The sequence below is a fragment of the Orcinus orca genome, chromosome 10 (assembly GCF_937001465.1).
Source record: "Orcinus orca chromosome 10, mOrcOrc1.1, whole genome shotgun sequence".
In the NCBI taxonomy this organism is placed as follows: domain Eukaryota; kingdom Metazoa; phylum Chordata; class Mammalia; order Artiodactyla; family Delphinidae; genus Orcinus; species Orcinus orca.
The window spans coordinates 89,965,106-89,978,337 of NC_064568.1; the positions used below are offsets into that span (position 1 = coordinate 89,965,106).

At 39.8% G+C, this 13,232-nt stretch overlaps 1 protein-coding gene across 2 annotated transcripts in view; it reads right to left on the bottom strand.

The window, feature by feature from the left end:
- Nucleotides 1–9,294: 9,294 nt before the first annotated feature.
- The window catches only part of E2F3 (E2F transcription factor 3), an 80,686-nt gene continuing 76,748 nt past the window's right edge, over nucleotides 9,295–13,232 (bottom strand). For both annotated transcript variants that reach the window (XM_033434824.2, XM_004273531.4), the window contains exon 7: nucleotides 9,295–12,779. In XM_033434824.2, coding sequence (XP_033290715.1) covers nucleotides 12,517–12,779 — 263 coding nt within the window. In that variant the 3' untranslated portion in view covers nucleotides 9,295–12,516. The remainder of the gene's footprint in view (nucleotides 12,780–13,232) is intronic.

Consider the following 13,232-nt stretch of genomic DNA (forward strand, 5'->3'; position numbering starts at 1 on the left):
TTACCTTTATCCTTCTGACATTTTGAGGCCCAACCTCAAAATTTTAAAAAAAATTGTGTAATAATTTTACATACAAAAATATTATGTGCATGGACTTCCCTCGTGGCGCAGTAGTTAAGAATCTGCCAGCCAATGCAGGGGACATGGGTTCGAGCCCTGGTCTGGGAAGATCCCACCATGCCATGGAGCAACTAAGCTTGTGCGCCACAACTACTGAGCCTTCGCTCTGGAGCCTGCGAGACACAACTGTTGAGCCCGTGTGCCACAACTACTGAAGCTCACGCGCCTAGAGCCTGTGCTCTGCAACAAGAGAAGCCACTGCTCTGAGAAGCCCGCACACCACAATAAAGAGTAGCCCCCACTCACTGCAACTAGAGAAAGCCCGTGTGCAGCAACAGAGACCCGATGCAGAAATAAATAAATAAATTCATTTAAAAAAAAATTATGTGCAGCATGAATGTAAGTTTTGATGCTTAATAATAAAATGAGTACCTGTGAACTCACTACATAATTTTAAGAATAAGGCACCAGTACCATTATATCAAACTGAGTCCAACTTATCAATATTGTTTTCACAGATCACGCTTTTGGTGTTGTATCTCAAAGTCATCACCAAACCAAAGGGGACCTAGATTTTCTTCTCTTCTATCTTGTAGAAGTTTTATGGATTTGTGTTTTACATTTAGGCCTATAATTAATTTGGAGTTAATTTTTGTGAGAGAGGTAAAGGCTGTGTCTAGATTCTTTTTTTTTTTTTTTTTTGCATGTGGACGTCCAATTGTTCTAGCACCATTTGTTGAAAAGACTATCCTTTCTCCATCGAATTGTCTTTGTTACTTTCTCAACGATCAGTTGACTATATTTTTGTGGGTCTATTTCTGGACTCTCTTTTCTGTTCCACAGGTCAATTTGTCTATTCTTTTACCAGTGTCATACTGACTTGGTCACTATAGCTTTGTAGTAAGTCTTCAAGTTGGGTAGTGTCTTCCAACTTTGTTCTTCAGTTTTATGTTGGCTGTGCTGGGGATTTTTCCTTTCCATACAAAATTTACAATCTCTTTGTTGATATCCACAAAATAACTTGCTGGGATTTTAATTAGGATTGGGTTGAATCTGTAGGTCAAATTGGAGAGAACTGATATCTTAACAATTTTTAGTCTTCCTATCTATGGACATGAAATAGCTTTCCATTTATACAGATCTTTGATTTCTTTCATCAGAGCTTCATAGTTTTCCTCATGTAGGTCTCACACATATTTTATTAGGTTTATCCCTAAGTGTTTGCTTTTTTTGGCACTAATGCAAATGGTATTGCTCTGTCTGAAATTAATATAGTGACTCCACTTTGTTTTGGTTAGTATTTACATGGTATATCTTTCTCCATTCCTTTACTTTTAATCTAGCTGTCTTTATATTTTAAGTGGATTTCTTATAAATAACACAGTTGGCTCCTATTTTTTATTTCACTCTGACAGTTTCTGCTTTCAACTGGTATATTTACACCATTGATATTTAAAGTGATTATTGAAAATAGTTGGATCAGTATCTACTGTATTTGTTACTGTTGTCTATTTGTTGCCCCCCCTTTTTTTGTCTTCCACTTTTTTTCTCTCTTCTCTGGTTTTAAGTGAGTATTCTGTAAGATTCTATTTTTCTCCTCTCTTACATATCAATTATACTTTATAAAAAATTTTTAGTTTTTGCCATAGAATTTTCAGTAATCTGAGTCCATTTTCAAGTAGCACTATTCTGCTTCACATGTAGTACAGGTATCTCCTAACAGTATCTCAACTCCTCTCTTCCATGCCTTATAACATTTCTGTCATGCATTTCACTTATCCATAAGCTATGATCATCTAACATATTGTTGCCATTGTTATCTTGAACAAACAATATATTATCTGTTAGCTCAGTTATGAGTAAGAAAAATAAAATATTTTATTTTACCTTCATTTGTTACTTCTCTAACAAATCCCCTTTCTTTAGGTAGGTCTGAGTTTCTGACCTCTGTCATGTTCCATCTCTCTGAATAACTTGTTTTAACATATCTTGCAAGGCAGGTCTGCTGGAAACAAATCCCCTTAATGTTTATTTTTTCTGAGAAAGTTTTTATTTCTCTTTGATTTTTGAAGGATAATTTCTCTGGATATAGAATTATAGATTGGTCTTTTTTTTTTCTTTTAGCACTTTAAATATTTCACTCCACTCTCACCTTGCTTACGTGGTTTTTCTGAGAAGTCCAATGTAATCCTTATCCTTGCTCCTTTATAGATAAGGTGTCCTCCCCACCCCTAGCTTCTTTCAAGGTTTCTTCTTTGTCTTTGACTTTCTGCAGTTTGAATATGATATGCCTAGGTCTAGACCTTTTATCCTCCTTGGTTTCTGGTGAGCTTCCTGGATCTGTGTTTTGGTGTTTGTCATTACTTTTGGAAAATTCTCAGCCATTATTATGTAAATGTTTTTTTTCTGTTTCATTCTTTCTTTCTTCTCCTTCTGGTATTCCCATTAAGTGCATATTACACCTTTTGTAATTTCCCCACTGTTCTAGGATAGTCTGTTATTTTTTTCATTCTCTTTTCTCTTTGTTTTTCAGTTTAGGAAGTTTCTAGTGACATATCTTCAAGCTTATTGATTCTTTCCTTGGCCATGTCCAATCTACTAATGAGTCCATCAAAGATGGTCTTCATTTCTGTTTCTGTGTTTTTAAGTTCTAGTATTTTCCTTTTGATTCTCTCTTAGAGTGTCCACCTGTCTACCTACGTTGCCCATCTATTCTTGCAGGAAGTCAAGTTTTTGCATTAGAGCCCTTAGTATCTTAATCACAGTTATTTTAAATTCTCAGTCTCATAGTTCTCAAACCTCTACCATACCTGAGTCCGGTTCTGTTGCTTGCTTTGTCTCCTCACTTTGTTTTTGCCTTTTAGTGTGCCTTGTAATTTTTCTTTCTTTCTTTCTTTCTTTCTTTTTTTGGCTGCACCTCGCAGCACTCAGGACCTTAGTTCCCCAACCAGGGATCAAACCCAGGCCCCCACAGCAAAAGTGCCAAGTCCTAACCACTGGACCGCCAGGCTGGAATTCAGACATTATATATTGGGTAAAAGGAACTATGGTAGATAGCCCTTTAGTGTGAGGTTTAAGTTTATCTGTCTAGGAGGTAGGCTGTGTGTACTATTTGCTGTAGTTGTTGTGTCAGTGGCTAAAGTTTTCTCTAGCGTCATTGTTTTGCCTTTCCTGTTGTCTTTGGGTTTTACTAGAAACTCCTTTTTATTTTATTTATTATTATTATTATTTTTTGCGGTACATGGGCCCCTCACTGTTGCGGCCTCTCCCGTTGCGGAGCACAGGCTCCAGACACGCAGGCTCAGCGGCCACGGCTCACGGGCCCAGCCACTCTGCGGCACATGGGATCTTCCCGGACCGGGGCACGAACCCGTATCCCCTGCACCGGCAGGCGGACTCTCAACCACTGCACCACCAGGGAAGCTCTAGAAACTTCTTTTTAAAAAGAGTCTGAGGCTTGCATTTCTTCCCACTGTAGTCCCCTATGATTATACACAGCCCTATTAATGTGGTGGTAAGGTGTGGACAATGGTAAGCGTTCTGTAATCCCATGATTAGATCTGTCTTTTATTGCCTCTGGCTGTGACCTTCACAAGTTTCTCAGCTTTTTTTCCCCCCCTTAGATGGGACAGGAAGGCTAGAAAGGGCTGGAATTGGGTAGTTCCTTTCCCCTACATCAGGAAGACTCTGGCAAAATCCACATGGGGTAGGCTCTGGCAAAATGGTTTTCCTTGAAGACAGGCCTTTAGTAAGGAGAACAGAATGGTCTGAGCATATTTCAAAATAGTTACTTGCCCCTCCCCCTACCAGAAACATGAGGGAGATTTTCTCAGATCTTCACCCTGAGGTCCTTCTCCTGATGGCCCTCAATGCCTAAAACATTTATTATCTGGCTCTTTACAGAAAAAAAAAAAAAAATCCAATCCTTGCTCCCCATCTCTGTTTCCCTATTTCCCACCAGGAGGGAAAACTAGTGAAGGTGTGAGGAGTCCTAAGAATGGGTCCTCCGGAGATTCCATTTCTCAAGCTAGTCTACACCCAGACCCCAACAACTAGTCAGTTACCCTTGAGGTTTTCATACCAGTTGCTGGTTCCAGTGGCCGTTTCTGCTCTGGGTAGCTCTGGTTCTCTGGATTTGCCGTTTCTCCGGTTTTCAGGGTGGGAGTTTGTCCTGGACCTCAATTCTCTCATAGATCTAAGGAGAGTTGTTGATTTTCACATTGTTCAGCTTTTTTCTTTGTTGTGAGGACAGGCGTGACAACTTCCACCCTCCACATGTTGGACTAGAAACTGCTCACCACCTCTTTTTGTACCACCTGTGAGCTAAAGAACAATTTTTACTCTTAAAATGGTTGGGGAAAGTCAAAAGAAGAATATTATTTCATGACAAGTGAAAATTACATGAAAACCAAATTTTAGCATCCATAATTTTTATTGGAACACAGCCACGCTCATTTATTTGCTGACTGGTTAAGGCTGCTTTCATGCTACAGAGGCAGAGTTAAGTATATAGTTTTGACAGAGACCTTATGGCCACAATGCCTAAAATATTTATTATCTGGATTTTTTACAGAAAAAAATTATTTTTTCAGTCCCTGCTCCCTCTTTCTTAAAATTTATTTGTATTTTCCATCTCCTTTTCTTTCTGTGCTACATTCTGGGTAATTTTGTCAGATTTACCACACCAGTTTATTATGATCTTTTTAGCTGTATCTAATCTGCTGGTTTAGCCATCATTTTTTTCTTTTCTTCAACAATATTATTTTTAATTTCTAACATTTTATTTTATTCTATTTCTAATCTGTGCAGCACGTTTTGATCATCTCTTCTTGACCACTCATTTTGTGTTACCATCTTTTATTTCTTTAAGCATTTCATACATATTTATTTTATATACTGTATCTGATAGTTCCATTATTTGAATTCTTTGAGGTCTAAATCTGATGTTTCCTGCTTCTGCTATTAATGCTGGTTTGTTTCCTTATATATTTGTTGACCTGTGACTGTGATCTTGTATTTGGTAGTTACAGTCTGTGGTCCTATGTTAAGGAGGTCTTGTCCAGAAAGGATATGTGTTTGCTCTGCTGAACGCCAGATGACTCTGACCTGGAGCACTAGCGCCTTCTTCCAATTTCTCTGGTTTAATCTGAGTCTTGGGTTCAGTACTTCCCTCTTTCTTTGTTGGCCTAAGACTTTTTTTTCTCAATTCCAGTAACAGTATTAGAAATGAAATTGGTTTCAACCTAAGGTTTACCTGTCTTTCCCATTTACAGGCTCTTCAACCTTTCTTTTCAGCTCAGTTTTCTTTTTTATTCTTCTGGCCCTCAGGAATTCCCTGTAATCTCAGCAATACAATAAAGATTAAAAAGTTTTTTTTTTTCCTCTGTGCAATCTAGGTTTTTTGTAACAAGAGGGTTTCCTGGCCATCTAATCAGCCGTATTGCCAGAGCTGGAGTCTTATCCAATTCTTTCTTCTTCACTTATAAATAATTCCCCCCCCCCCCAATTGCTGGTTTATCTCCTTCCCAGGACCAGGTAAGGGAATTATTTCCACACTTTCTATTGTCTCCTTTCCTTCATTACACCCCTATGCCTGCCCCTGTCTTTCGCACCCACTTTATTCCCTTGATAGATAACCAAACTTTGAATCATTGGTGATGGTACCTTCTCTTTGATGAAAGAAACAGCCGTTCTTTGGTTTCTTGCCAAGGATAGGATTTAGCTGTGGCTCTTTTCAAGCATCTTGGGTCTTGTTCTGTCTCCTCCCATTTCTAAGCACATACAACCTCTATTCCCATCTCTAACCCATTTAAACATGCTCTCTTTATTGACATGGTTTAATTTTTATTTACTGACGTCATTATTTCAGGTCTCTCCTGTAGAATTTCAGTGTTCTTTCTTGCTCCTTGGTCTCCAGAGTATGGCTTAAAGCTAAATGCTTTTCATCCTTTGTTTATATCACTGCCCACATACTGTTTGTCATTTTTCAATTGATTAGCTACTTCTGCAGCTGTTGCCATCAGTTACAAATGGCTTTAGATGCAGAGACAAGGCAAACAAAAATACTTTGTAAACTGTAAAGCCTTGTACAATGCTAAGGGCTGTTCAAGGATGAGAGAGAGACAGTATAGTTTAGGCTTCAGCTGAGGCGACTGCCCCTGAATTTGATGATGCAGAAAAACTGTCTTAAAGGCTTCTAAAGCTGAAAAGTAGCCTGTACAGGAAGAGAAGTCTGAGTCTTTCAAGGCAGAGGCGGAACATCCTATTTAGGAGCTGTTGCCAATTTGACTATTCCTCTGTTTAAACAGAGCAAATCCATTTTTATCAAAGACTGAGGACAAAAGAACCACTGAGAAGTCCTCCAACTTGGCCTTCCAATGGTTTCCATCTCTCCCAATTTGTTACTGTGCACAGAGACACAGAGAATAATGATAGCATCCACCCATGAAACATGGGGATGAGTAGAAATACCATTGCAATGAGAAGCCCGCGCACCGCAGTGGTATTTCTTTTAACTTCTGATTGACTCCTAGCTGATTAATTCTAAGTAGCCAGGGCAGGGATTCTCATTCTTATCCCAAGGCATGACCTACCATTTAATCTCGTCATTTTCCTTCACGGTATCCGGGTTGTAGTCGAGATTGGATTGAGGCTCCCCAGCTCCCTAGATCCTAGAAAATGAATCCATTGGCTTATTCACATTTGAGTTGTGCCTACCTGGGCAGTCTTCTGCAAAAGCCCTCCTGCATCCTGGATCAGAAGCTTTCCTGCTTTGTAAAGCTCTCCAGCAGAAAGTCTACATCTTCATTTCCATTTCTGCCTCTAACCATCTATCCTTCCAAGTCTTCCAAATGTGGCTTTGGAAGGAAAAATCACTTAAGACCTGGCCCTCAGAACTTACTTCTCCTAACTAAAACTCGTTCCTCTCCCCACTAGACTATAAGCTTCCTCTTGCTAATAGGATCTATGTCTTTTTCCATTTGCACTCCAGCACCTACAACAGTGTCTGGCATATAGTAATCACTTTATGCTCATTCAAAGAGTGACCGAATAAATGAATAACTATTGATATTTCTCTTAACGGACATTAAATGAGTGAATACAATTAACTTTTTAATAATGGTTTTATTTTCTATTTCAATATTACAGACTGATTTCTAAATTCTCCCCAGAGTAGAGTGAGCCCATTTTAAAACAATACTCAGGTAAGTTTCTGAATTATAAACTGTTTACACATCCTAGTCATATATTCACCTTTTGAAAAGATGCAGCTCTACACAATTGATTCAAATTCATCTTCTCTACATTTTTCAACTGTGTATGGACAATTCTTGTTTTATTTGCTAGCTCCTACCACCCCCCCACCACCACCTTCAGTAGTCTACCTGGAAGAAGGGATCCATTTTTGTATTACTTTGTTCAACTTCCATCACTGGCTTGACTATAGAATACCTGCTGACCAAAGGTGCACACCCCTGGATATGACAGCGGCTATGCTGGATGACAGAAGTCAGGTGCTCCAACTCTGGGAAAACAGGACTCCAAGCAGAACTAAAAATAAAACGCAAAAATGTGAAAAAAAAAAGTCCAGTATAAGGTACAAAATGAGGTGAGAAAGCCTTTGAGCTCATTATATCACTGTGTTGCCTTTTAATTAACATTCTTAAACCTCAGACTCATCTGCTAAATACAAATCATTCATTTAGATATGTATTAGGTGCTTATTACGTGCCAGGCACTATTTTAGGAACTGGGGGCACAACAGTGAGTAATACAAAGTACCTCTCCTCATTGAGCTCACATTCTAGAAGAGGAGCGATAACGTATATAGGATTAGCTAGTGACGTGTGCCGTGAAAAACCACAGAGCACTCACATGAAGCACTTAAAAATAGCACCTGGTGTTCCAGTACCCAAAAAGTGGAAACAACCCAAATGTCTATCAGCTGATGGACAGATAATGGAAATGTGGTATATCCATGCAACGGGATATTATTCAGGCATAAAAAGGAAGGAGGTACTGATACGTGCTTCCACATGAATGAACCTTGAGGACATAATGCTAAGTGAAAAAAAAGCAGAAAGGTCACATATTGTATGATTCCATTTATAGGAAATAACCAAAACAGGCAAATCCATAGGGACAGAAAACGGATTACTGGTTGTCAGGGGCTGGGACTAGAAGAGGATGGGGGGTGGCTGCCTAATGGGTGTGCGGTTTCCTTTTTGGATGATGAAAATGTTCTGGAACCAGAGTGGTGATCATTGCACAACATGGTGCATGTATTAAATGTCACTAATGGTAAATTTTATGCTATGCGTATTTTACCATATTAAAAAAAAATAGTACCTGGCATAGTATAAGCATTCAATAAAACATATTTTCTATTTCAAAAATATCTTCAAACAGGAAATTAGCTAGGTAAATAAATTATTAAATAAAATTTTAATCACTGGAATGCTATGCAGCCTTTGAAGGGAATGAACATGATCTCTAAGTACAAACATGGAAAGATGTCCAAGATGCTATTTAGTGGAAAAAAAAAAGCTAAACATCAACATATATGTATTAAGTACAATTTATGTTAAAAACTGTATATAAACGCGTGTTTATATATGCCTAGAAAACACCTAGACCAGAAGGATACACACAGAAAAAATGAGAATAGTGGTTACCTCTGGGGTGAATAGACAGGGGCGGGGGGGCGGCAGGGGATGTTTCCTTTTTGTACGTTAACTCTTGTGCATTGATTGTGTGTGTGTATACGATACACATTTTGAAGTTTTTACATGATGAGCTCTGAGTTAGGAGTGACATGGCAGTCAAAAAAAATCCGAAGTTGTTCACAGGTGGCATTATAAGAAATACAGAATCTAGAACGAGGAAGGTAATTACCAATCTTGAGAAACAGAATCTACTGGCTTCATACTCCTTATGAGGAATAAGACTTGACTTGTCACTTTCTCAGTGTAAAAATCCTCCATACCTGGTAGTGGTTTCTGCCAAGTGATCAGAGACATGGCAAGTTCTTCTGCTTCCCAGAGTGGCAAGCATAACGCAGGTGCTCAAAAAATTTATGCTTAATGTTCCCCAAATCCCAACTAAATGGTAAGACATACGATGTTTTGAGTTTTTGTTCAAACGTTCCCCTTAACTTGCTAAGCTTGTCTTTAAAAATAAAATTAATGTAGGAGCATAAGACAATAGTAAGAAAATCCATCCACAAGTCTAAGCTCTTTAAAAAAAATCATTTTATTGATCCTTTACCATACAAAATTTATTCAAATTACACCCATTTGAAGTGGTAAGATCACAGCTAGAGAACAGGTTACCCTGTAACAAATCTATTTACAAAATCCATCATAAAAGCTTTTTTTTTTTTTTTACATTATATTACATATTTTCTTCTTTTAACTAGCATACAACACAAAGCTAAACTGATTAGTAGTTTGCCTGCTCCCAATTTTGGGAGAAATACTTACTTTTGACAAAATCACGTACCCCATAGGAAAAGAAATTCCCACAATCTGACAGTTGCCACCCGACTCACTCTGCAAGGCATCTTCCTTCAAATCCCTCCTCTTGTACACACGAGTTGTCATGCACACGCTGAGTTCTTACTTTTCTTTTTCCTGAAAGCTGAAGCTTTAAATACTGCAATTGTATTTACAGATCTACACTTACAACAGAAATGAACACAAGAACGCAACAACAAAAACAAAACAACACTCTTAAAAAATTACAAACCAGCTAGAAAATATTCTGGCAGTGTTTACAAATTAATTGCTATTTTTGTACAAAATTGCTAGATAATGAAAATATGAGTAGGCTGCGTATCAACTTAAATAAAACGATTGCTACGCACAGATCTGTACATATAAACACACACCTAACACTGTTTGACAGCTCATGTGTTGCTCTTTATACAGTTTACTTTCTAAGGCTCACGCAGTCATAATACGCACACGTGTAACTTTTAGCCATTTCATGTGTGAGCTTTAATAGCAGCAACTCAATGGTACCAGGAAACCTGCATACTCAGTACTTAAAGTAACGCAAATACTGTAGTACTAACCCACTTTGTGTGCCAGATACTATGTAAAAAATAAAATGACTAATAATGCAAACAGAATACAGTATGGACGTCTAATTAATGTACACCAGTTAAGCCCATTAACTGGGAAAACCTTATGCATGAAGGAACTTGTAAGACTTATTAGGATTCCTTTCATTTTTAAAACAATAAATACGGCATCACGTTACGAAAAGGTTTAACGAGAAATTCAACCAAACACACAAACACCTAGTCAGGTGAGCTCAGTCTTTAGACTTTGGGAAAAAATCAGCTTTTGTGCAGCTGGCAAAGAGAATTACACAAAGCTGGAAGCGGAGGCAGCTAACCAGATGAGATAAATATGGGAAATGGGGAAAAGCTTGGCATAAATGGTTTCCCATACAGGAAAACACCCCACAGTGCATTTCCAGTAGGCACTTGACACAAAGCTCCCCCTTCCCCCCCCCACCCCCCCAATGCTTCATCTCGGACCAAGTCCAGTGTGTGTATGAGGGGACGACGGGGGTGGGGATGGAGGCAGAAGAAAAGGGAGGATGATCTGCACCTTTGTTTTTCTTCTCAAACATACACCCATGCATACCTACACAAATAGTTTAAAGTGCTGGTGTCATTGTTTTGACCCGACCACCACTTTGCATATTGTGGAAATCTACCTAGACTAACCCGGCTAGGGCTTTCGCGGTTTTGTTTTGTGTTTTTCCTAAGGGATATATTTGCCATTCAATTGAACACGTGAATCGAGTGCCTTACTATGTGCCTACCGCTGTGTTGGGCACATAGCATTTCAATTTAACTGTTCTTTGTGTTGAGGTTTGTTTTTTAGATGACTCCCTCATTCCCACAGTCTTTAGCATCCAAGGAATGGATGTGAGGTACTCTGCCACATTCCCAGCGGGAGAGGGCCATCTCCCCCTGGCCAATGGGAAAGCCATTCTTGGACAGAACTGGTAGGATTTGCAGCTGTCACGAAGCCTCCAACTTGGGACACCATTCCTGAAGAGTTAAGGGGAAGATGCCCTGGCATCCCGTCCTGCTTTTTCTACATCCCTGACTTCCCTTGGTCCAGCTCACTCCTTCGTAGCGGGAGGGGAATGGGAGCTGTTCTCACCAGCGGAAGTAAATGCCACTGATAGAACCCTACTCACAACGGGGGATGTCTTTCTCCCCAGAGGCCTCTCCATCTGACCCCATCCTGAGAAGTGGTCTCCCTGAGTGCAGTATAAGAGAGCCCTTTCCCCGGTCACGGGGGCCCGGGAAGCCCAAGGACGGAGGGATCCACACCTGCTGCTCCTTGGGGCTGCTGTGTCATCTGACCTGGTTCTCCTTCCAGATGGGCCGCCCCTGTCTGCGAGCTCCACTGGCTCCAAGCGCCCCCTCCTGGGAAAGGAAGCAAGATGGGGCAAAGCTTCTTGCAGAGGCTGTTAAACCTTAGATCACACACGTTTAGATGCTCTGATCAATAGAGGTTCTCTACCTCTGCTTAAATAATTTGAATTAGCAAAAACTGCTTCAAAGTAAACAATTAAATTGAAATGGTGATGGGTGCCACAGGAATGCTTAAATGGCAGCTTAAAAAAAAAAATCTAAAATAATCCACAAAGAACTCCAAAGTAGGCATTTGCTACAAATCAACTTCAAACTTACGAATACATTGGGGGCAGGGGAGTGGAAGTGGTTTATGGAGACAGGAAAAATCCACAACAGCTCAGAGGGGCAGAACTCAACTATTCTTCTGTATCTGCGACAAATACTTGAAAACAGTTTCTTCATCTGAAAGGCTGTGGAGGATCTCTTGACCTCCTAGTGGGACATGCGGTCCATAGCTTAAACTGAATTATGACAGTAATTTAAATATTCCTAAGAAGAGCTGAAGAAATCCATTTCATACTTTTGCATGACTTCAAGTTTACAGTTCCTGCAGTTCCATTCCAAATTAGCAGACCCCAAAGACATGCATTCTGCGAAGAAGGCACGGCTTGAAATGCTATTAAGGAAGATTGCTGTTTGCGAGTGGGCCAGGTGGCCAGACCCCAGTCTACAGCCCATCCGTCAGGCACAGCAAGCCAGTCCAGGAGGGAGGGAGGAAAAGGACGGGTGAGAGACACCTGATTGCACATTTTCTCACTTGCTGACTCATCCAGGAGATTTTGGAGCCTGGGGCGAGGCAGGGCTTTCCCAAGGGCGCCTGCAACTGTGCGTTTAGACATTTTTTTTTCTTTTTTTTTAATTCATTAAAATGTCAGCTTTGTTCTGAAGTTTGTAGTTTACTTCATGATACTATCTTGGAGGAAGAAGGTAGGAAGGGACAACACTGCATGACAGATGTTCGGTTTCATAATAAAAAAATATGGGTTTATAAGGGAAGTCCACACAAAGCATAATCAGCTACACATGAAGTCTTCCACCAGCGGGAGCTTTTCCAGATCGTAAGCATCAAAGAGATCGCTGATGCCTTCCTCCTCCCCAAGGCTTAGGAGATAGTCTTCTTGGAGCAGGGGGGGCAGTAAGTTCACAAATGGTCCTTCTAGGTTGGAAGGAATTTGGTCCTCAGTCTGCTGTAAAAGGTTGGCTGGGGAGGCCAAAGGAGAAAGGTTTGCCATAGAAATCGAGCAATCACTATGTCCTGAGTTGGTCGAAGCCAAGTCTGAAAGGAAAAAGTTGGTGGAAACAAGAAAATAAGTTGGGCAACAATCGAATTAATTTAGGGGAAGCATGTGCGTGTCGCTGTTATAAACGCCTGCACACTCTTTGCTAAGGACAAGTGGATGACGTTACAGTATAGATCACCTCATGCTAACAGGCTCTGTGAGCAGTGACTCTGGTAAGCCTTTCTGTGTTCTTGTCTACTCACTCATCTTTTAAAATACCGACGGTTAGCAAACAAGAATACACGTAGCTTCAAAGATTAGAGGCTAACAAGCTAAAAACTGTCCTGCTATCAGTTAGTCATTCTGTAAAGAAAAACAAAAGAAAACAAAACCTACAGACTGAAAAGTTGGCTCCTTAGTAGAGATCACCGATTTTAACTTAGTCTTTTTTGGAACAACTAGCTTATTAAAGATACTTCTAAAAATACAAATAAAAAGACACATCCACT